Source organism: Phaseolus vulgaris, chromosome 4, assembly GCF_051622355.1.
Source record: "Phaseolus vulgaris cultivar YP4 chromosome 4, ASM5162235v1, whole genome shotgun sequence".
Lineage (NCBI taxonomy): Eukaryota > Viridiplantae > Streptophyta > Magnoliopsida > Fabales > Fabaceae > Phaseolus > Phaseolus vulgaris.
This window is the reverse complement of record NC_143501.1, coordinates 47,486,278-47,508,470: the sequence shown is the minus strand read 5'-3', so window position 1 is coordinate 47,508,470 and position 22,193 is coordinate 47,486,278. Positions and strand designations below refer to the sequence as shown.

Here is a 22,193-nt window from a genome sequence, read left to right as displayed (position 1 = left end):
TTTAGACTTTTGGATTTTACAAGAGCATATAAAATTGAAAAGGATTAATTTAAATGAAAAAGATATAAATCAATGTCTAAATTTAGAACTGGATTTAAAATATGGTTCAAATTCTAGATCCAATTAAATGTATGGAAAACGGAAATCGAATTTATAAAAAAAAAATGAAAAAACAACCGAAGAATATGAACAATCCAAAATAACCATTAAAAATTTAAAGATTATTAAAAATCAAAATAAACCAAAATGATCACAAATAGTTGAATAGTACATTTGAATATCAACTCGAGATCTAAATGTTATAGTTTTTTAATGTCTATATAGACATTTAAATTTATGTAAGCTGGAACAATCTTAGTTGTGTTCATAAATGTTACAAGAACATAGTAAAACTTCTCAAAACAATTTTTCATTTTTGGTGTTTTTTGTAATTTTACTTTCTCCATTATTTTGATTTATGCTACAAAATTTAAATCACATATATTCATCTACTTAAGGAGTGAAAGTCATAACCTAGCCAAGTCACAGTTAATATCCCAGAAAGGAAAAAAAATTTCATGATGAAAAATTTGGAATTTATTTGTTTATTTATTTATCTGAGACAATATGAAGTGTAAACAAGATATTTAGGTTTAAGATCATCAATTACAGAAACAAAGTAAATTTTTGTTTGCACAACTATGTTGGTTTTGTGCTAAAAAAGCAAACATTTCACCTGCATGAGAAAGAAGGAAAAATTAATCAGAGAACTCACAAACAAAGAAACAAATGCAGAAAGCACAAACAAAAAGACACAAATTTGGAACAAAAATATAACCTAATGTAAATTGGCGTGTGTGCTCACAGAGGAGGTGATGCTGCTGGCATGTCCCACTTGTGTGTTTGGGCGTTTGAAGAAGAAGGTGTGCCCTTAGAGAACAAGGTATGTTGCCTTCAAATTTTTTTCATTAAGAATTTGAGATGCATATGCAAGAATAAAATGTTAGTAAATTTGCCACGTACCTGTTTGTAAAAAGGTTGTGTGGGTTAGTGGTTCAAAATACCTAGACTCAACTAAAATAGTGAATGAGGTGCTTCTCTCATCTCTGTTTTGTTCTTCTCAATTCTCAATGGGTTTTATTTATTGGATGCATCTTCGCAGGAGATGAATTTTGTGAAGTTCAATCCAACTTATTCTTCGTTCAAAGTTTGGAAAGAGCTGTTGAATGGAAGCTTGGATAAAAAATCCAATCTTGGTCATACTTGGAAGGAAGATTGTCATGTCTTTCACTGCTAAGACAACAAACTTAAGGTATGCCATTCCCAAATTTAGTGTCTTCCTGAGGTTCTTTTCTTATTCCCAAAACAAAAACGCCAAAAGCAATTATGGGTTTGATGCAATTGATGATGCTGTGGCCTTATTCAGTCGCTTAATCACTATGCACCCTCTTCCATCTGTTGTAGAATTTAACATGATTTTAGGGTCAATAGTGAAGATGAAGCATTACCCTACTGCTATATCATTGTTTAAACAAATGGGGTTGAGAGGAATCACCCCTTCTATAGTGTCATTGAGCATCTTGATCAACTGTTACTGTCACTTGGGTCACTTGGGTTTTGCCTTTTCAGTGTTGAGCATGGTTCTCAAGAGGGGTTACCAGCCCAATACGGTAACCTTGACTACACTCATGAGAGGGCTTTGTGTCAAAGGTGAGGTTAGGAAAGCAGTGGACTTTCATGATAATGTGGTGGCTCAGGGGTTTCTGTTGGATGAAGTTAGTTATGGGACCTTGATCAATGGGCTGTGTAAAATAGGACAGATAAGAGATGCCTTTGTGTTCATGCAAAAAATGGAAGAGCAGATGGTTAGGCCTAATGTAGTAATCTACAATATGATGATTGATGGTTTGTGCAAAGATGGATTTGTGACTGAGGCGTGTGGTTTATATTCGGAGATTGTTGGCCGGGGAATAAGTCCTGATATTTTTACTTACACTTGTCTAATTCATGGTTTTTGTAGTTTGGGGCAGTGGCGAGAAGTTACCCAGTTGTTGTGTGATATGGTTGATGAAAAGGTCAACCCAAATGTTTATACCTATAATATACTAATTGATGCATTATGTAAAAACAGAATGCTCAGAAAAGCTCATGATATGTGTAATTTGATGATTGAAAGAGGTCAGCAACCAGATGTAGTTACTTTCAACACTTTGATGAGTGGATATTGCTTATACAATGATGTGGATGAGGCAAGAAAGTTATTTGATAGATTTGTTGAGTGGAAAATTGTGCCTGATGTTTGGAGTTATAACATCTTGATTATTGGGTATTGCAAGAGTAAAAGGATTGATGAAGCTTTGATCCTTTTCAATAAAATGCATTACACGAATTTGGTTCCTAATATTGTAACTTACAGTTCTGTTATTGATGGTTTGTGCAAATCTGGGAGAATCTCTTATGCATGGCAACTTTTTAGTGCAATTCATGATGATGGTCCCTCCCCTAATGTTATCACTTACAATATCATGTTAGATGCTCTTTGCAAAATCCAACATATTGACAATGCAATTAAATTATTTAACCTAATGTTTGAAAGGGGATTGACTCCAAATGTTTTGAGTTATAACATCTTGATTAATGGGTATTGCAAGAGTAAGAGGATTGATGAAGCCATGAACCTTTTCAAAGAAATGCGTCACAGAAATTTGGTTCCTGATTCTGTAACTTATAATTCTCTCATTGATGGCCTGTGTAAATCTGGGAGAGTCTCACATGCATGGGAGCTTTTCTATGCGATGCATGATGGTGGTATGCCTGTTAATGTTATCAGTTATAATATCTTGTTAGATGCCTTTTCCTAATACACCATGTTTTCAAGGAAATCGATTATTGAACCTAATGTTTGAAAGGGGATTGAGTTCTTATGGTGTTAGTCATTGCATCTTGAATCTTGATTGATGAATATTGCAAGGGTTAAAAGGATGGAAGAAGCTATGAATCGCTTCAGAGCCTTGCAACAGTTTGGTTTTTGATACTACAAACTCATATCTCTTCTATTAATGGCTCAGGAATCTACGAGAATATCATCTGCATGGGAACTCATAGATGATATATACATGATAATGCATGGCCATCTATCACTTACAAGTTACAATATCTTGTTAGATGCTTTTCTGCAAAACCAGCATCCTGACAAGGTGACTATTTTATTTCAGTGGTGTCAAAATAGGTGCCCATTGCCAAATTGATAGGTTTTACAGAGATCAAAGACTTAACATTGTACTAGAGATTTTTCAGCATTTTGGCTAAACTTGCTGGAGTGAATGTTCTCACATATTACCCCATTATCAATGGACTCTGCTGAGAAGGTTTGTTCCATCAAGTACTGGGATTTTTTATGTGCATAAAAATGAGAATGATAAGCACAGGGGCTACTTCAAGAGATGTTTGCTGGAGATCTGAACAAATGATAAAACCTGGTGAGATACAGTCAAGGTTTTCAGACTCGAGAGTCTACTCCTAAACTCGAACGGTTCCCTCATAAACCCGTTCGAGTTTGATAACCTTGGATACAGTAGCTAATTCACACTGAAAACTACACTTCTAAAGAGAGGTTGGATAAATGCTTAGCAAATGCAGTGTTGTAGCTTTGATGTAGGTTGAACTCCAAGGAAAATGCATTGTTGCATATAGTCTTGCATGGTCATCTCCAATAGTTCATGAAAGGTGGCACTCTCTTGAGGTAATTGATGTTTTGTAAGAATATTTCAGGTAATTTATATTTATTCTTGGTATAAATTTTCTATTTCTTGAATGAATAATAGTTGTATCTGCATACTTGCTTGCAAAAGTGAAGCAATTTATGATATGGTTTAACTACTTTTTATGAAGTGGCATAGGTGGTGTTTGTTCCATTTTTTATGTACCTTGTGTTTGAATAGAGAATTTCACAATTTCTAGCACATTCAATTTGAAAGGGTCGATCTCATTTCAAATTATTTCATTCTTCAAATGTTTTATTTGAAAAAGGCAATTCAAATTTATTGAATTTTAATTTGCTTTTGTTTGAATAAAGTATTCCAGTTACCATCAAATACTAAGAAAAAATGTTTAAATATTAAACAATTTTTAATAATTAAAAAATGTTAACATTGATGATGTTTTTAGTTGATCTTGGTTGATGTTATTTTTTGTTAAAGTTAACCAAGATTTTTCAACTCACATTAACCAAGTTTTTTCTTGATTGACAAAATTAACATTGTGTCGTTAATAAAAAAGATCATTGTACTAATCAACAAAACAATAACCACAATAAATGTTAATAGAAGAAATGTTGTTCATATTTGTAAGAAAAAATAGTCTCTTCCACATTGATCAAGAAAACTCTAACTTATGTCTATTAAGAAAAAATAGTGGTTTATAAAAACAACAAAATAATTCTGACCATTTAAATAAAAAATAATTTTTTATTATCAATAAAAACTTGACATTAATAAAAAAGTAGTCCACCCATTGGAAAAATTCTAACTAACATTGACAAGGAAAATCCTAATTAACACTGATAAAAAAATAATTGTCAGTAAAATAACTCTAATTGATATTGGTTAAAAACAACCACTACCATAAACTAGAAATAATCTCAATAGACATAAATTGAAAAAAAAAATGTATTTGACATCAATTCAATAACATTGTTAATGTTGACCAAGATTTCTTACAAACGTTGGTTATGAAATAACTATGAGTTACTTTAGCAATAAAGTAATGTTGTTGATGTTGGTCAAAAAAATAAACACGGTCGACTTTAGTATGAGAAATTTTTGGTGACATTTATCTATAAACAATATTGAGATTAAGACATTCAAACCTCGATCAAGCCAACAATAACTCAATCTTAATCAAGTTAGCAACCTTTTGACAATTTAGTTGAAAAGAAAATATGAAAAGAAAAAACATATATTTGAGTATATGATGAATTTTAAATTCTTACATTTGAGTTGGAATTTAAAATTCTCTTATTAAGTAATCCAATTACTCAAAAAAATCTAGAGTTTCAATTTCTTGTGAAATTTCTCACTCAAATGACATTTTTTTCATAAAACATTTCAAATTCTCTATAAAAATAAATTATTCTCTTTAAGTTTCCTATTCAACCACACTATTGGTGAAATTTGAATGATATTTTAGTTGTTATCAGAGCATGTGTGTCTTTGAGTAGCTAAGCTTATTGGAAAAAAAAATTAAATCTATCCAAATGTACATTGCTAAGCTTATAAGATTTAGCATATAAAATTCTCATGTAATTAATAAGAGTCAACTTTCTATATGTACATTGCTTTTCAAATTTCTGTGGTTTCTATTATGTTCTATTGTCCAAATGATCAAACTCTTGTATTCTGTTCTTATTTTTTGCTTCTATGAAGGTTTCTTGCTCTCTGACTCTTCAGTACTATTATTAGTGCCAGTCTTGCTTTATTTGGGAAAGGTAAACTTTTTCAATACCCTTTAGATATTTTTGGAGGAAGAGATGTGTGTTGCTAAACATGCAGCATAATGTTTTGTATTTTATTAGGAAGTGAACTTTAAACCTAACTCAATTTCATAAATCGGTTTATAGGATTATAAGGTGAGATTTACACCCACTTATAAACGACTCTAATCTCTAGTCGATCTCTGATAAGTTAAATTTGCTCAATTCTTTTACTGAATGAGATATGCATCATACATTATTAGGTTCTGTAGTATTTTTTAGCATTTTTGTGTGTGTTCTGTTTTGGTGGATCAATTACTCATTATTTTCTAATCAAATGTTTGAAACTTTTCAAGTCCAGGTGTCTAGACACAGGAAAACTTGGTTTTTCTTAGCTGATGTTTAGCACACTTTCATTGTTGAAAGATAGAAACACACTTTGAATAATTCAGTAAAACACACTTTTATATATAATTCAGTAAAATACATAATGTATTTTAATCTTTTTTACATCTACTAATTTAAATTAGTTAATGAACTCTACTAGTTGCTGGAGGAACAATTTGGATTGGTATGTAACTATGTATTAAATGTATCAAATATCAGCATATTGTTTTGCTGTTCAAATTTCAATGGATGTCTGGTTTGTCATTGAAGATGTCAATTATCAGTTTATTCTTAATGAAATCATTAAGACTTCTTCAATCTCTCTGCCATACTATCTCTGAATATGCTGAACTACCAGGATCAGGTAAGGGAATTGGAAAATGCAGTTGCCAAAGAAAGAAAGGGGCAGTTCATGAGCATAAACAGTTGGTGTGGAAGGACCTGAACCCCAAAATTTGTTCTCCATCAATGTTATTTTTCTAATCCTGTGCTGGTGCCAATTGTACTGCTTTAACAATTGCATATTCTGGTTATATTTTTTAAAACAGAAAGAAAGAAATTGAGATTGAATTGAGGGTTGAAATTTTAGACACAATTTTCTGTATTGAATTTACTTTTTTCTGTCTACTACTGCTAGATGTGCTGATTTCATTGTTCAGTAAGATCAAACAATCCGTATCAGCCGAATGATACAAGTTTAGGCGTATTTATTAAAATATATATTAACAGTAATTAAATCGTCCGAAAATTAGATCATGTGAGTGTTAATGATGACGCATGTCTTAATCAAGGTTTAATTGTGGAATGATCCCAGATATTATAAATAGACACTTCAATCAAGACAAATGTACATCTATTATTAATATAACACTTATTTTATCATCAAAGAACTCTTTGAAAATACTCTCGATCCAGAAGAGAAGCTCGAGTGGCGAAAAAAAGAAAACAAAAGAAATTAAAAAAAAAAATTGATCAACCATTAATAATGTCTTAACCTATTTTACAATAACAAGTCAACTTTAGGAGAACAAGTATAAATGTGATGTTAAAGCACTTAGGGACAATGGTTGCTAATAATATCAATGTTGGATCAAAAGAAAGACATTTTTATATTAAAAGAATGTAAATAACATTTGTATGACTCAGGTGGAGCCTAAATTTTCTTTCACTTTACACTTAACTTTTCCATATGGAATGATAAACTAGTTAATCTCTAGGTAGAAAGCTTGTAAATTTACTTGAACATTGATTTTGGTTAATCATTGTACCAAGAACCAAAGTCTTTCTGTAATCCACATATTACTAATCATTTTTTTTTCTTCAAGTTTTTGCCAAAATGGAGCATATGATTAGGACCAATCACCCATAATGTCTGTGTATTAATAATATATAATTTATAAGGTGGTGGACCACAATTAGAAAAAAAAAAGAACAAAAGGAGAAAAAGTAAAAAGCCCAAAAGGCAAAAGGCAAAGCTTGCGTTTTGCACATAAACCACGGACAAAAAGAATCCTAATCTTCCAATTTGGTAAAAATCAAACAACCCAAAAAAAAGTTTTTAAAAATTAAAATAAACCAACAAAAAATTACTTTCTTTTTATAAAATACTAAAAATAAAAATTGATAAACGCTTTTGTAACAACTTAAGCCGCTCCGCCGCTGCAAATTCCGGCGAGCGAGACCGGAAACCGATTGCAAAGGCTCTCTGCCGCCCGTGCTCCGTCGTCGACGTCAGCGGTGGGCGGAAGAACCCTCCCGTCGACAAACAGCACTCTGCCACCGTTTCTCTGCTGGTGGCCGGCGACCATCCCCTCGAGCTCCGCCGCCGTGCCGTAGAACTCGCCGTCTCCGAACCGCCTCTCCACCTCTAGAAACTCGCCGAGCGACGCCGATCTGGTGTCACCGTCGCGGCAAAGCTGCCACCACTTCCGCCGCCTCTCCGCTGCAGTCGATGTCGACACGACGGTAGCCCTTTTCTTCTTTTTGACTGCGGCGGCGGTCCTCCTTGCACCGCCGGTGACCTCGGCCGCGGAATTTGGATTCCGGTGCTGTGATGGCACTCTGAATGTAATGGTTGGGAAGTTCACTCCCATCAGAGTCCCCAATGTGGTGCTTCTGTCATGGAAGAATGATCCAGTGGACTATCATTCAAAAACAAAAAAACAAGCTTTTGATTACTCTGACATGAAAAAGGACAAAATTAGAAGAAAAAACCTTCTGGGGTATGAAAAAATTGGAGATTTTTTAGAACTCTGAAAGAGGTAAGGTGAATCAGTGAAAGTGAACTTGATGGTACCTCAGTGTCAAGATCAGATGAAGAAATGGAAGAGATTGTGGGTGAAGATGGTGGTGGCACCAATTCAGTGGCAGGATCTAGCATTGCTGTGTTGTGAGTTGTGGTGAGTGAAGGATCAGAGAAAATCTCAGAGGTGTTGTGAAGGTTTTGTGAAGAGTATATTGTGTGAACTGTGAATATGTTGAGGTTGAGATTTGTTGGTTTATATGCAGTATAAAGAATTGATGAAAAAGCATGTTGGGATCAAAGGAATAGGATGCTTTTGAAATGATTGTTGCTTTGGGTGATTATCAATTTATCAGTATCAGTGGTGGTGGAAACTTCAAATCCAGTTTAATTTTAATTTGGCCATTTTCTTTGAAACCAAAATAAAGGAGTGTTAGGTAATAGAATTTAAACTTGGAAATTGCATTCATAATGCAGGTTTTCTTTTCTTTGAAACTTTTGTGAACATTGTTAAAGCAGTTAATTTAATGAACTTAATTATATTTGGATAGTTAACTTTAGTCAAATGTTAACCATAATGTATAAGGTAAGCAATGCCATATGCTGTCATATTTGCTTCTGTTTTTGAGTCTGTAGAAAGAATAATGCAATAAGAGGTCACAGTTTTCTGACTCATAATGGCCAAAGCTAACACCTATTAGTATTTGGTTTCTGATTCTTACCTTAATTTCCTTCATCTCTAGTCTCTATATTCTTATAGGTTACATTTGAGAAAAGGTGGAGGGATAAGTCAAAATGTATTGGTAAGAATGCCTCCATTATTGTTTTTACCTTTTTTAAGTTTTCCTCTTTTCTGTGCTCAGAACAAAATTTTCTTTACTCCTTACTTTTGTACAGAATAGCTTAATTTAGTATTTGATAGCTGTCTGAGGAAATGTTTATCATAGGTCTGATTTCTTTTATATGACTCTTGTTTTTGAAAGGAATGAGTTCCCAGATAGATACTTCAAATATTTTTTAAGAGATTGGATTTGTTGATAATCCATCAGTTGAATAATTATCTTATATTACCACTTTTAAAAATAGGAGCAAAATTAAAATTTTACTTAAATATGGACAATATAAGATATTATTTTATTTTTGAAAGATTATTGTTTTCGAACTGAGTGTTGAGACTTAGAGAATAAAACACTCTTCCACTCCCTTCGGTAGGTCGTTATCACTCTAAGTTTTCTGCTTCTCCTTCTTCCTCTTGGTCGTCTGGTCTTAAAGGTGGGGATAGTACCTGCAGAAGACACTCCAACGCTCAAGTCAGTCAGGGTGTCGACACTCGGGATAATGATACTTGGTTTTTGAAGTTTGTGTTATGTATATTACCTTAAGGAACTTGTCACCATAAGTTGATCGATCACGTATCGTCATACGACCTTTTCATTGTGGTTAATTGGTCAAGTTCCTGACCGACACTATCATGTGAATACAATTATAAATTGGTATTTTTCATTGTACTGTTCTCAAAGTAATTTTTTTAGCTAAAGATGCAAGATTTAAGTAGAATACTACCTTTGTGGCAATCAAGGAGAAACTAATATTTTTTTTATGTGAATCCATATAAAAGCAACTTTCTCTTTTAAATAATTTAATATATAATCCTAGGTGAGATATAATACATGGAGGAAAACATTTTAGGCTTTCAACAACAAGAGGTACTTCAGATGCAAAAGGCACTATTGTTCAGTTGAAACAGTACAATAACTTCATTTAAATTGCAAAATCAAAACTATGAACCATTAATAAATTATAATATGGTCTAAAAAAATGGGTAATAAGATTAATTTAATATGGTCCTCTGGAACATTAATTATAGCTTCTGTCCATTCAAAAATGTTGGTTTAATTAAAGTTTGGAAATTGAACAGAAACAATAATTGAATTATTAACATCTATTGTAACATGAAGCATAGTTTTGAATGAGTGCAGAGAGATAACCTAATGATGATTCTGAGTGGTAAAAGATGAATTATAATATGAACCATTATAACATGCTTTAGGAAAAGGTAAGGAGATCAATTAAATATTAAGTACTGAAACATATAAGTAAAAAAAAAACACTGATATAATAAAATATGTTAAGACTGATCAGGTAGCATTAAGAGAGAAAATATAAATTATAATAGGTAGAAATATAAATTATAACTGAACAGCAAAATTAGAATATATAATGGTTTGAATCTTTGTTGAAAAACATGATGGTATTTAATATTTCACTAAAAAATCAATGTTAGAGATAAAAATAATTAATTGTTATATTAATAAAATAAATACTGTTTTAAAAACTAAAAAAATTATTGGTATCTAATTTAGTTTCTATTATTAATAAATAATTTCTAAATTGGTATATAATTAAATACTAAGATTTTAGATACAAACTTTAGAATTTAAATAATTGGTAGGTAAAACTTAGGTAATTAATTAGATACCAATTTATTATCAATAATAAAAACTAATTTAGAAATCAATAATTTTTTTAATCTCTAAAATAATATTTAATTTAGTTAATATAGAAAAAATGGGTATAAAATCCAAAATAAAGTAAAATAAAATAGTTACTGTATGGTTGAGGGGGGAAATACCTAATAATTAATTTTCATTTGTAAGATGAGCTAAAAAAAATGTAGAGGGTGATGAGAAAATTTGGATTCGTTTTTCAATAGAGAATTGTTAACCATCTATTTGGCATGGAATCTAACATAAAGTGTAAGTAAATTACAAGAAAATGGTGTTCAAATCTTCAATTTAAGCTAAAGCTAGCTTGAAAGGGACTATCACATGATGTAATGGCAAAGTGTGGTGGTATATTTCTGTCCATATCCCCAACTAAAAGGTGAATTAAAGGTTAATGTTCTTGGCTTCTCTTACCATCATTCCAGCTCCAAGACACCATTGAGATTGAACTAGTATTGACAAAAATTTCACTTGTAAGTTTATGTTTTAAAAACCCTTTTAATAATCTTTTCTGAATATGTTGTGTTCTTTTTTATTGTCAAAATGTGGTTTTTTTTATCCATTGAATATATATATATATATATATATATATATGAATATAGATAGATAGATAGGACGATGATGATGTAATAAAATTGTTTGAATTGAGGAGAGATATATTTGCAAAGAAATTTTATGTTCAACAAAGATAAATAAAGTAATAGATACATAAATTATATATGTCTTATCATCTTATTTATTTATATTATTTTTATTTTACTTTTACATCTATAAATTTAAATTTAGTAGTAAGAAATCTTACGATAATTAAAGGTAAAATTATTTCATAATATATAAATAAATGTAAATCTCACATTCAATTGATTGGTCTAAGATTATCGACAAAAAAGATTTGTCTAAGTCACTTTGTTTATTTTTGTCCAAGTTACTTCTTTGTTTGTCCAAGTTTCTTCTCTTTTTGTCTAACTCACTTTCTTCTTTTTTCTTTGTGAGTTTTGGGTATCTCCTCCATTCATAGATTTTATAAAGTTGAGTTAGGTTTAAAATCTATTTTTCAAAAATTTGTAATCAGAATATTTTAATAAGTGGAGATGTTCTCATACTTAGTATACATGACATTATCTATGATAATCTATTAATAAGTTGAAACTTTGTTACCAAGGTGTTTTTGATAGTTTAAGATTTCTTTACGTTAATATTTGTACTGTGTTCATACAACCTTGTGAGTTGTTATAACTCATTTTAAATTGTGGAATGGGCAGCATAGTGCATGAGTCATATGATATGATATGATCAGAAGGGAATTGCATAAAGTGGAAAAGGGCTATGCCATCATACATGGCGCACGAGGTTCAGCACATCAAACTCATATAGTCATTTCTAATTCAGACTAAATTCACATGGAATTTGAGTTTTCTTTAACTTTACAGTTCAATAGGGGGGTTGGAGATTCATGGAAAAAGTTTCAAGCACAAACATAGCTCATTCATTCTAGAAAGGTTTTTGCCTTTTTAAATTTGAGAGCATATTCTCTATTATTTGTTTATATAAATTTTAAAATACGAACTTATTTTACCATGTTTCTCACTTTAAAAAATCGTGTAAGAAACAATAAATATAACAAATATTTTCCACTCTTTTCCTTTTTCAATGCCATCTTAAAAAAAACTCAAGAAATATGTTAACTTGAAGTAGTATCTATTCGACTACTATTAATCATTTCTAAAATAAAATGATTATAGAAATATATTAAATTGAAAAGGATGAATAACATACATGTGTGTAGTAGTGAATATATTGAGAAATTTTGTGGAGCTATTAAAGTAAAAGGTTAACGTGGAGCTATTATCTAGTGTAACAAAAATAATGACATTACAAGAGATATTTTGAAGTTCATTGCAAGGCATAAAACTACCAACACAGAAGAATGTTAGGAGTATCATAATATCTTACGGAATACTGAATCAAGTGCCGAAATTCCATAACATGACAACAATATATTAGCCTTTCAAGCTAAGTCATTTCTCTGTCTATGTACCTTCATTCCTAATTCCATGTCAGTATACTTCTTATGGTCCCATGAACATTTGAGTATACTGTACACTAAATGTAACTATATCCTTTTGGCTTGAACAGACTATGAATATTGAATGTGAAGGTCACTCACATGACTTCACTTGGCAACAAGATGAGGTACAGAGAGCAAACAAAACACCTAAAACAACTGCAGGAAATTTGGATGATAAAAATTGGCACAGAAACTATTTTTTTGGAGAAAACTCTATAGTAGAAAATCTGAATGAATTTTTTTTTTTTCTAAATCGACCTTTTACTGTGTTCATCTGTCAGCAGGGATTGGAAGATTATTGGCCCCAAAATTGAAGCTTATAATTAAAAGCAAAAGCTTATGAGATGAGATGTGATGTACAGGAAAGGAATACTTCTGTTTTATGAACAAAATGCTAAAGTAAACTATGGCAACATAGTCTCATAGTGTAGATCATGAGAAAAATGCAAACCTAATCTGATCATATAAGCTTGATTAAAGAAATTTACATGGGGGGGAAATCGTGGATAAAATCATTCCACATTTCAGCAGCAATAGAGTCCCTTAACTGTGAAGCAAGTACAATTTCTTCAGAATCAAAAGTATGATCTGATGGCTGAGTCTGGCTCTCAATATTCATCTTTGGTGGCACTGTCATCTCTAATGGGGGTTGTGATTCTTCCATTGGAAATGAACCCTGCTCATACATCTTGAAAAGCCAATCATCTGACTTCTCCTTGCGAATGAAATTGTGTAATGCACATGCAGCCACCACCAACTTCACTTGTGTTTGTAATGGGTAAGAAGGAGCAGACATCAATATAGGAAACCGTGCCTTTAAAGCCCCGAAAGTTCGATCTATGACATTTCGTAATAAGGAGTGCCGTTGATTGAATAGCTCTCTAGCATCTTGTGGGTGGAAATCGCTGGGAAATTCCTTGTAGTAGGGAGCAATGGGATACGGAGCAACGAAACCTGGCACATTTGGATACCTACCATCTACGATGTAGTATTTACCTGTATCATAAGACAAAGTGTATGGAAGTCATAGGAAATAATTAATCATTTGATTTGACCCTTAAGTTTGCATCATGTTTCATTTTTGTTGTATTGGCTTCATCATATGTTTCGATTAAGTCTTAAATATAAAACGAAGTTGGAAATGTTTTCCCTTAGTTGCTTTGTGAAAATAGGAATACATCACCAATCACCTAAGGTGGCATTTGGCATTGTCATCTCCTAATCATCAATCTTTCACAACTACAACCAAATAAAAGTTGAAATCAGCTAAATAATGAAAGATGTACTATCTTGATCAACTTCAACTTGATGCAGCTAAAGGATCGATAGGAAAAAATTCCAATGCGTTTGGTTCAAATGATAAAAGGGAAAGGAAGAGTCTCATTTTTGCGTTTGATTCAAGAAAAGGGCAGGGAAAACATGAATCACATACAGTAACATCATTACTAATATTAAAGGGGATGAGGAAGCAATTTAGTTAGTATAGTCCAAAGGTTATAAATTACTTTCCCTCTCCAACAAATTCACTCAATATCAGAGGAGAGAAAAATAGATGGAAGGGGGATTTTGGCGGCCAGTCATTTCCTCTCCACCCAACCAACTTTTTGAACCAAAAGAGATCAAATTAAAAAAAAAATACTTCCTCTCCCTTTATTTCCCTCCAATCAAATACACCATACTTTTTTTTTCAAACCAAATTAATGGGCATATGGGGAGAGAACATAAAATCCTCAAATCCAAAAAATGAGCCATGGTGAATTTCATCGACTAGGCCGCTCAACCCCAATATCATCTCTTTGAGCTTTGAGTAGAACAAATATAGGGACGGACAATGAGTCAACAGGATTCAATGAAGGTGTGAGAAATGGAAGGAAGAAAATGAGACGTATGGTTTTTGTGTGTGAGAAATGGACCGAAGAAACTTCAAGGAAAAATATTCATATGGTAATGGGTGAGTTAACAGGATTGATGCCTAGTATTTCCACCGTGCGGAACTTGCATCTCGACTTTTTTGGGGAGAAGTAGAAACAAGTTCAAACAATACACGAAGTTAGAGAAGCCAAATAGAGAGCAACATGAAGTTTTTTTTTTATTTAGTATGAAGAAGGATGAATCATAACAAGCATAATTTCATAACAATGAACCAAAAACACTTGTTGAGTTGGAAGTGAATTTTTTTTCCATAACAACACTTAAATTCGAAGGTTGCTACATAGACAATGCGCAACGAATTTTAGTTAACTGTTTTTTATACAAAAATGAAATGGGTAGCTAGTTGAAAGGGTTGGTTATAAGAACATTACATCTAGTAACTCTCATTTATTTAGGACATAATTGAAGCATAAAACTTTTCGTACAATAATGAAAATAATGTGAATTTAAAAGGCCAAGGAGTTCTGTTCTTCCTAATCAATTCATATATCATAGTACTGAAATAAAATGACTTTAACTTCCTAGTGTTAAAACTTGGTTTCATTCAAGAGACAGAGTTCAAACAGTATTACTACCTAAATCATAACTGCATTTTACATAAATTTACCGAGATAACAGAATATTTACCTTCAGGGACCTGCAATTTGTTTCGTCTTGTGATTGCTGAATTAAAAACTTGCAAGTCTGTAGCAGATCCTTCCCATCCAGCCAAAACATAATGGAACTTGAGGTCAAATGAGCAAGCTGCCAGAATATTCTGTGAAAGCAAACCATTCTTATTGCGGAAAGGTCCTTGCTCATCTACACCTACCGTCACTGGTACATGCATACCATCAATTACTCCCACACAATCCTATTAAGGAGTTTATAAAAAGTAAGATAAAATAAACCCATACAAGATACTGATTAAACTCATTTCTGAAATCTTACTTTAAAATATGGATAAAATCTAGGATCTTCAAGGATTTCTGAAGGAACACCAGATCCGGGAGGCTGAAATAGATCCAGTGAAATTGACATTATAGCATTCAAAACATGGTTAAAGTGACGACTAATAGTTTCTCCAGAATAACGAAATAACTCTTGAACTGCCCTTGTCCGTAGATTATGACCAATAATGAACACAAATATGGCCAGTTGCTCCTCAATTTTGATTCGATTTGTGTGGTGCAATAAACCCTTGGCTCGCAGGATATTACATAACTTATAAAATACAGGCTTATCCATGCGAAAACTCTCCAGACAACATTCATTTTGACCATTGAGTACTTCATCAACAAATTTAGCACCATTAGATGCTAAACGGATCAGTTCCTTCGGAACATGATTTCTGGAGACTCCATCATTTTCCTCTTCAGAACTCTCCATTAAGGAGTTATGACTGCTTCTGAGTTCTGATAGATGTTATACGTCAGTAGATAGAAATATGAAAATGAAATTTGTCGTACAATCAGAATGTTAATCAATGGCCAGTCATTCATACATTTTCAAACCCTTCCTCCCTATCTCTTTCGCATGTGAGACTAAAAGCCAGACAAGTAAGTTTTCTCAAATTATGCCATTAAGGCATAGTTACAAACAGAACTTAGTTCCAATTTTGTATTCTTCAACGTAATATACACTCTAGACAAAACCTACAATGCCACCCCACCACTCCCGGCAGATCTCAATATAAGCTTCATTTATCAAAAAATAAAAACTAAAGCAGGCAACAAATACACAGTCATAAATTGCAGAGAAAAGACTAAGCACCAAGCATGGAAAGCACACGGAATGATAACCATCTACTCAACTTCCCTCATACACCATGTTTTTGCATTTGCATCAAGTCCGTATTGCATTTAAAGCCAGAAAATGAAAATATGAAGTTTATGCAGTTTATGCAGTTCTTCAAAAAAATTCCTTTGACAATTTAAAATAGTCAGCAACGGTCCTACCTAGTAGAGGAGAGCGTTTATGTAAAAAATTAATATGTAAATGCAACATCAAGTACCTAGACAATAGTTAGGAAGCAGGGATATGGCGTGCAACATGGATATGATACGACAGAGCAGACAAATTTTAAAAATCATAAACATAACACAATTATAAGACAATGCATATAACTAATATAAAAATTAACATAAAACACAGATCTTAAATCAGAAGAGAGAACAAATTCCTTGTAAATATAATAAAATTTTATACTTTATCTAAGAATTGTGATAATTCTATCCGTATTAGTGTAAAGTTTAAAAAGGAAAATTAAATACAGGTGAAAGCAGTCAAAGTGCTATGGATTCTTAACATGGATACTTGTCTGACACAACTAAGAAACGACACAGCTACTACTTTAAATGCTCCATTTGATGGCCCTTTTCTTCTCTCATTCTTCGTTTCATGCTGGGCAGAAATGCCTGTAATTAATCACTCCCACAATCAAAACTGAAAAGTGAAATGCTCACAACAACTTTTTAAATACCTCAGGTATTGACTTAAGCTTATTAGGAACAACAAATTTTTTGCGTCTAACTTCATATTCATTTAATCTCCCTCGTGAATATATAATCTACAATAAACTTCAACAAACAACAGCAAAGAATAAGTTACTAGCAATAATCAAACTAAAAATTCAAGAATGCACAAAAAGGATTGTTCACTTTTACACAACCACACACAATACCTAAGTAAACACCATCAATGTACACACATTAGAAACAAGACCATCCTCAACCTCACACGAGGCTTTGAAAAACTGTTCGCGATCGCGATTGCGGCTGCAACGTCAACGCGACCGCAACTATGGTCCATTTATCTGTTATTTGGCACAATATAAAAAAAAAAAACGCGCAGCAATTTAAAAAACCTCTTCTGCAGACACAACAGGTTCATGCAATGCAGCAACAAAATGCAAAGAGAGGAACATTCACATGCTCTTGCTGCAAACAATTACCGCGAATTCGCACCTTAGATAAATGTGTGACGGAGATTGAACTCGCTCACTCCCATTTTGTCAGCACAGAAACAGTGAAACCGCGATTCCAAATGCGGCCGCCAGAAGTGATTTTGTTGCAGTGAAAGTAATTCGCAATCGTAACGCTTTTCACAATCTAAGAGACAGAAAATCGAAAGGGAAAATAATTGAAAAAATTTCTCAACAGCCAAACAGAAAAGAGAGAGAGAAATTACTTCACGGTTGGACTGGTACGGTACCTGACACAGTAATAGAATTGCACGTTATCATTATTTTATAGATAAAATTGAAAAATATGTTATTTTATTCCTATTTTTTTTATAAAAATTTACATGTTAGTTATTATGAAAAAAATTATTAAATAAAAAAATATATAAAAATATGGAAGGAGTAGCAAAACCTATATGTTAACTAAAAGACGAAACTGTCCTTAATTTCCGAAATTAAGAGATTTTTGGAAATTAAAATAATATGTTGGGTGCACGTTAAAAATGATTGGGTGTAGGAAACATTTGTCCAAAAACAATACATAGATAAACTATATATATCCATAAAAAATTCTAAGACCAGAGTACAATAAAATGGTTCTCTATTAATAAATTTTAAATTAGTCAACTTATCACTACATACATTTCTTTGACAAAAAATATGAATAACCTTAAACTTGATTTTCTCACAGTAATTAAGATAAGTATTTTGTTGATTACGCATACCTAATTTTTTTTGACATAGTGTGTTTTTTTGCAAAAAAAAAACATTTTTTAATTGTTACCTAAAAAAGTTTAATTAATAATTATTAAAGTTCTAGTTAAATTTAGAAGAAGAAAAATCAAACTAATTATTTTACAATTAAAACAAAAATCATAAAATTTTGAGTTTTAATGCTTAGTTACAACTAAAGGTTAAATATAAGAAATTGGTAGTCCAAACTTTAAATCTTATGTCTGTTTATAACAAGTAAATTATTAGAAATGGATTTGCAATATTGGCAGTATTATAATTAACGTCCATTGTTTGTCATGTAATAAAATAATTAATAAATATTTAGTTTTTATACTATAAGTAACAAAAGATCTAAAACTTGGGCAAAACTAATTTCAGGTGAAAATATACAACAAAAACATATTTACATAAATAAGAATATTTCTTATTTTAAGTAACTTATTATTTATTAGTTTAAAATATTTTTTTCCTATGACCGTCACTTTATATATATCATTAATGCTTTGCCTAAAATATAATAATAAAAAAATACGTAGTAAACATTATCAACATTTGTAAACACTAGATAAAATAAGAATATTAAAATAAATGATGAACAAATAAAAAAAAAACTCCTTATATATAAACACACCCTTGGAACCTAACCAAATCATTATAATTGGTTTCATTTTAAAAGGTTATTAATAGAAATATGTTAAGTAGTTTTATTTAGACAGTGATTATGTTATCAATAATTTATAAAACTAAATTAAAAAATTAGTATATTTGCACTTCATTAACAAAACTATTTTGAATGTGTCAAAGTAATTAGAGTATTTATTGTGTGAGTATAGAAAGGAATACTGTTTTAATATCAAAACCTTAATTTTATTTAATGTTTTAATTTAATGCTTAATATTTTTTTTTCGTAAATATATGCAAAATTTGAACTTTATATAAATTTTGAAAAAATTATAATTTATCAATTAACACCTTTGTGTGTCATGATAAAAAAAATATAATTATAATAAAACATCAAATTAACTTGTAAGAATTAGTGTGGATCAAACTTGCGATATTGTTAAAGTCAAAGGTAAAAGATTAAATTTAAAAAATATAAAAATTATAAAAAATAAGATTTTTTTATTGAATAGATAATTATGTTAATATCCAATTAACATTCATTTATCTAACGTAATATAACGTAATAGTTCACTTAATGTAGATATTAATAAAATAGATTAAGACGATTCTAATATGAAACAAAAATGTTATTTATTTAAAAAAATAAAAATGAAAAAATATTTTTAACAAATAGATATTTATGTTAGGATGGAATTAGTGTAGTGTTAGTTAAAGCTCACTTAATGTTGAAAATATTTTTAACCTTTTTTAATAAGTAAAGTTATTTGTTTCCTTATCAAACTAACATCAACTAAGCTCATGCGTAATAAAAGAAATATTAAAAGTAAATAAAATTAATATTAATTTAATTGACATTAATTTTAATAATTTTTAGTATTTATATTGACATTAATTTTATTTATTTTTAGTATTTATATTTATTTAAGTTAATATCAACTTAATTACTACTAATTTATATGCTATAAAGTTAACTTTATGATAAGAAATATATATTATTTTTAATTTAAATGTCTAAATTTAGAGATGATTTTATATATAAAAAAACATATAGAGTGAGAGTGAACTTAGAAGACTATGAAGCACAAATAGAGAATTAAAGAAATACTCCTCTCATTTGCATGCATAACCTCCTTCCTCCTCCTTACACTCTCTTATTCTCTACTCTTAAACACAAAACAAACTCTAAACTCTATAACCCTTTATTTAAATAATTAAATATTACTTAAATAAAAAGTATGTGTTCAAGTTGTTTCTTGTTTTATCAACGAGACTATCATTGATACAGATATTGATACGATACGAATACGAACACGAAAATATGTATAATCTCTAAAATGTAAAACATGGAGACACAAATTTACATATTATATAATTATGAATTATATAAATTGACAATAAAGATTTATGTGCATAAATATGTTTTAATTTTTGTTAGCAGAAAGAAGTTCATAACTGGTTCAAAATGATTTGTTATTTATTTTTATAATCATACTAAAAATTTATACAATAAATTTTAGTTTTTAGAAAACTAATGTATTTTTTAATTTTAAAATTGTGTTATAATAATACTAGAATTGTCAGAAATCTAACAAATATTTTTTGAATTTAACAGTTTACCGATACATATCCTACGATTGTCGGTGTTCGATACGTGTAACCGATACAAACACGTCATTTAACAGAAGTGTAAAAGACTTATAGCTATAATTACAAACTCTTTTATACTAGAGAATATCACTTCAGAGATGTTATCGTAATTTTGTAACATTAAATCTTAAATTCTAAACTTTCTAAATATTATATATTATTTTAAGTGATAATGAAGTATTTTAAAAAAGGTAATACTAATATAAAATACAATATATTGTCGTATAAACATAGTTATTAAAATAAGATTTACTATTAATATATTATTTTTAAAATAATTTTTTAAAAAAATTGTAAAATATTGATTTGTATGAAACCAATCCAAAATACTCCACTATTCTCATAAAACATCCAATATTATAAATTCTAAAGCTATAACTCGTGCACGTATCAGATTCCTCCAATACATTATCTCTTTATGGGTTTAAAATGGTTCCTTTCATTTTAGTCAAAGTAATTATATTTAATATTTTTGAGTTGTGTATTAATATTTGATAAAATATACGGTTATTAATACTATTAAGTGCTTTTATTTTAATTGGTAATAATTAATAAATATTATTAGTAATGATGGTTGAGTTAATGTACACATATAAATAAAGTAAACATAATTTTTTTCCTCGTTTATTAATAAAACAGGAGCAGAAAAATATTATGCTACACTCGCAAATACTAATAATTATAAATGAGTTGAGAAAATTATAATAATATATCTGGTAAACTGTTTTAATTTATTATTGAATTATTTACATTATATATATATATATATTTTAGAATTATTTTTAATCCAAAATTATAAAATTGGTAAGTACTAATGGTGCACGTGATAACTTCGAAATAGTATGGGCATTTATATATTTCGATTGGAATTATGAATGACTAGGAAATGAGTCACTGAAAAAGACACCTCAAATTTGTAAGATTTTTAATGAGTCTTTATATTCATTGAATAATTTATTATTATTTATATGTTTTTCTTTAATTTCAAACTTTTCTTTGTATTAACTCAAAAAAGTTAGAGATATTTTTAACTAACAGATTTTCAATATAAGTTTATGTTTGTTTTAAATATTTTCATTTTTTTATTAATTTTAGTGAAATTAGTTAAATCTTTGACTACTTCTTTATCTTAGTTAAAATATTTTTTAAAATAAGAAATTACATGTAAAAAGCGTTATTTATGTAATAAAATTTTAGATATGAATGTAGATATTTTGATATTTGAGTTTTATGTAAGATTTGTGTTGTTGAATATGTTTTTTTTAATATTTGAGTTGAAAATATAATTTATATAGTTTGAATGAATGAGATTATTTTGTATTAAAAGAATAATAATTATCAAATTATATGTAATTATTGTATGTAATATTGTACGATATTTTGTACGATATTGTACCTAATTATATGTAATTAATTTAATAATGATAAAATCTTATTATTATTAATATCTTACATTCGCAAATTCTTATAAAATGATGTAACATACACATATGAGAATAATAAACATTTCTTCTATGTTTTTATCATTTTCTTATAATGTGAGTATTTTAAATCTTTTAAAATGAAAAAATGAAAAAAAATAAATACTATAAGAAATCAGAAGTTTAAATATTAAAATATATAAATAATGGTGGAATTACAACTCACGTCAAATAATAATTTAT

General features: G+C 30.0%; 3 protein-coding genes across 9 annotated transcripts; 1 reads left to right on the top strand and 2 right to left on the bottom strand.

Annotated features, from left to right (window-relative positions):
• Nucleotides 1–338: 338 nt before the first annotated feature.
• LOC137837935 (uncharacterized) lies at nucleotides 339–6,431 on the top strand. 3 transcript variants are annotated; one of them, XM_090301905.1, is made up of 3 exons: nucleotides 339–922; nucleotides 1,142–1,291; nucleotides 1,609–3,943. In XM_090301905.1, the coding sequence occupies exon 3, from the start codon at nucleotides 1,617–1,619 to the stop codon at nucleotides 2,838–2,840; it is 1,224 nt and encodes a 407-aa protein (XP_090158031.1). In that variant the 5' UTR covers nucleotides 339–922; nucleotides 1,142–1,291; nucleotides 1,609–1,616; the 3' UTR covers nucleotides 2,841–3,943. The 3 variants fall into 3 exon arrangements, 2 of the variants coding, with proteins under 2 accessions (XP_090158031.1, XP_068503218.2); XR_016520702.1 differs by adding an exon at nucleotides 6,195–6,431 and having other exon boundaries at nucleotides 636–922; nucleotides 1,142–3,721; XM_068647117.2 differs by having other exon boundaries at nucleotides 636–922; nucleotides 1,142–3,943.
• Nucleotides 6,432–7,185: 754 nt separating this feature from the next.
• LOC137837942 (uncharacterized protein At3g17950) lies at nucleotides 7,186–8,495 on the bottom strand. Its single transcript, XM_068647125.2, has 2 exons — nucleotides 8,133–8,495; nucleotides 7,186–7,977 (listed from the first exon to the last, which is right to left on the bottom strand). The coding sequence occupies exons 1-2, from the start codon at nucleotides 8,214–8,216 to the stop codon at nucleotides 7,480–7,482; spliced, it is 582 nt and encodes a 193-aa protein (XP_068503226.2). The 5' UTR covers nucleotides 8,217–8,495; the 3' UTR covers nucleotides 7,186–7,479.
• A 4,453-nt stretch (nucleotides 8,496–12,948) lies between these two features.
• LOC137837937 (uncharacterized) lies at nucleotides 12,949–17,784 on the bottom strand. Of its 5 annotated transcripts, none has more exons than XM_090301797.1 (6): nucleotides 17,751–17,784; nucleotides 17,528–17,671; nucleotides 17,245–17,376; nucleotides 15,513–15,976; nucleotides 15,210–15,435; nucleotides 12,949–13,646 (listed from the first exon to the last, which is right to left on the bottom strand). In XM_090301797.1, exons 4-6 carry the CDS (start codon nucleotides 15,948–15,950, stop codon nucleotides 13,135–13,137), a joined length of 1,176 nt encoding a protein of 391 aa, XP_090157923.1. In that variant the 5' UTR covers nucleotides 15,951–15,976; nucleotides 17,245–17,376; nucleotides 17,528–17,671; nucleotides 17,751–17,784; the 3' UTR covers nucleotides 12,949–13,134. The 5 variants fall into 5 exon arrangements, with proteins under 5 accessions (XP_090157923.1, XP_068503221.1, XP_090157924.1 ...); XM_090301799.1 differs by lacking the exon at nucleotides 17,245–17,376 and adding an exon at nucleotides 13,841–13,889 and having other exon boundaries at nucleotides 13,540–13,646; nucleotides 17,751–17,781; XM_068647120.2 differs by lacking the exon at nucleotides 17,245–17,376.
• Between the last annotated feature and the right edge of the window lie 4,409 nt (nucleotides 17,785–22,193).

Excerpts from the sequence above, each read along its gene's own strand:
- LOC137837935 (XM_068647117.2), top strand. The coding sequence starts at position 1,206 with ATGGAAGCTTGGATAAAAAATCCAATCTTGGTCATACTTGGAAGGAAG.
- LOC137837937 (XM_090301797.1), bottom strand. The coding sequence starts at position 15,950 with ATGGAGAGTTCTGAAGAGGAAAATGATGGAGTCTCCAGAAATCATGTT. Across the intron at positions 15,436-15,512 it reads GATTTTATCCATATTTTAAA|GATTGTGTGGGAGTAATTGA; the intron begins GTAAGATTTCAG and ends ACTCCTTAATAG. Across the intron at positions 13,647-15,209 it reads CAAATTGCAGGTCCCTGAAG|GTAAATACTACATCGTAGAT; the intron begins GTAAATATTCTG and ends CTTATGATACAG.
- LOC137837942 (XM_068647125.2), bottom strand. The coding sequence starts at position 8,216 with ATGCTAGATCCTGCCACTGAATTGGTGCCACCACCATCTTCACCCACA. Across the intron at positions 7,978-8,132 it reads CATCTGATCTTGACACTGAG|TCCACTGGATCATTCTTCCA; the intron begins GTACCATCAAGT and ends TTTGAATGATAG.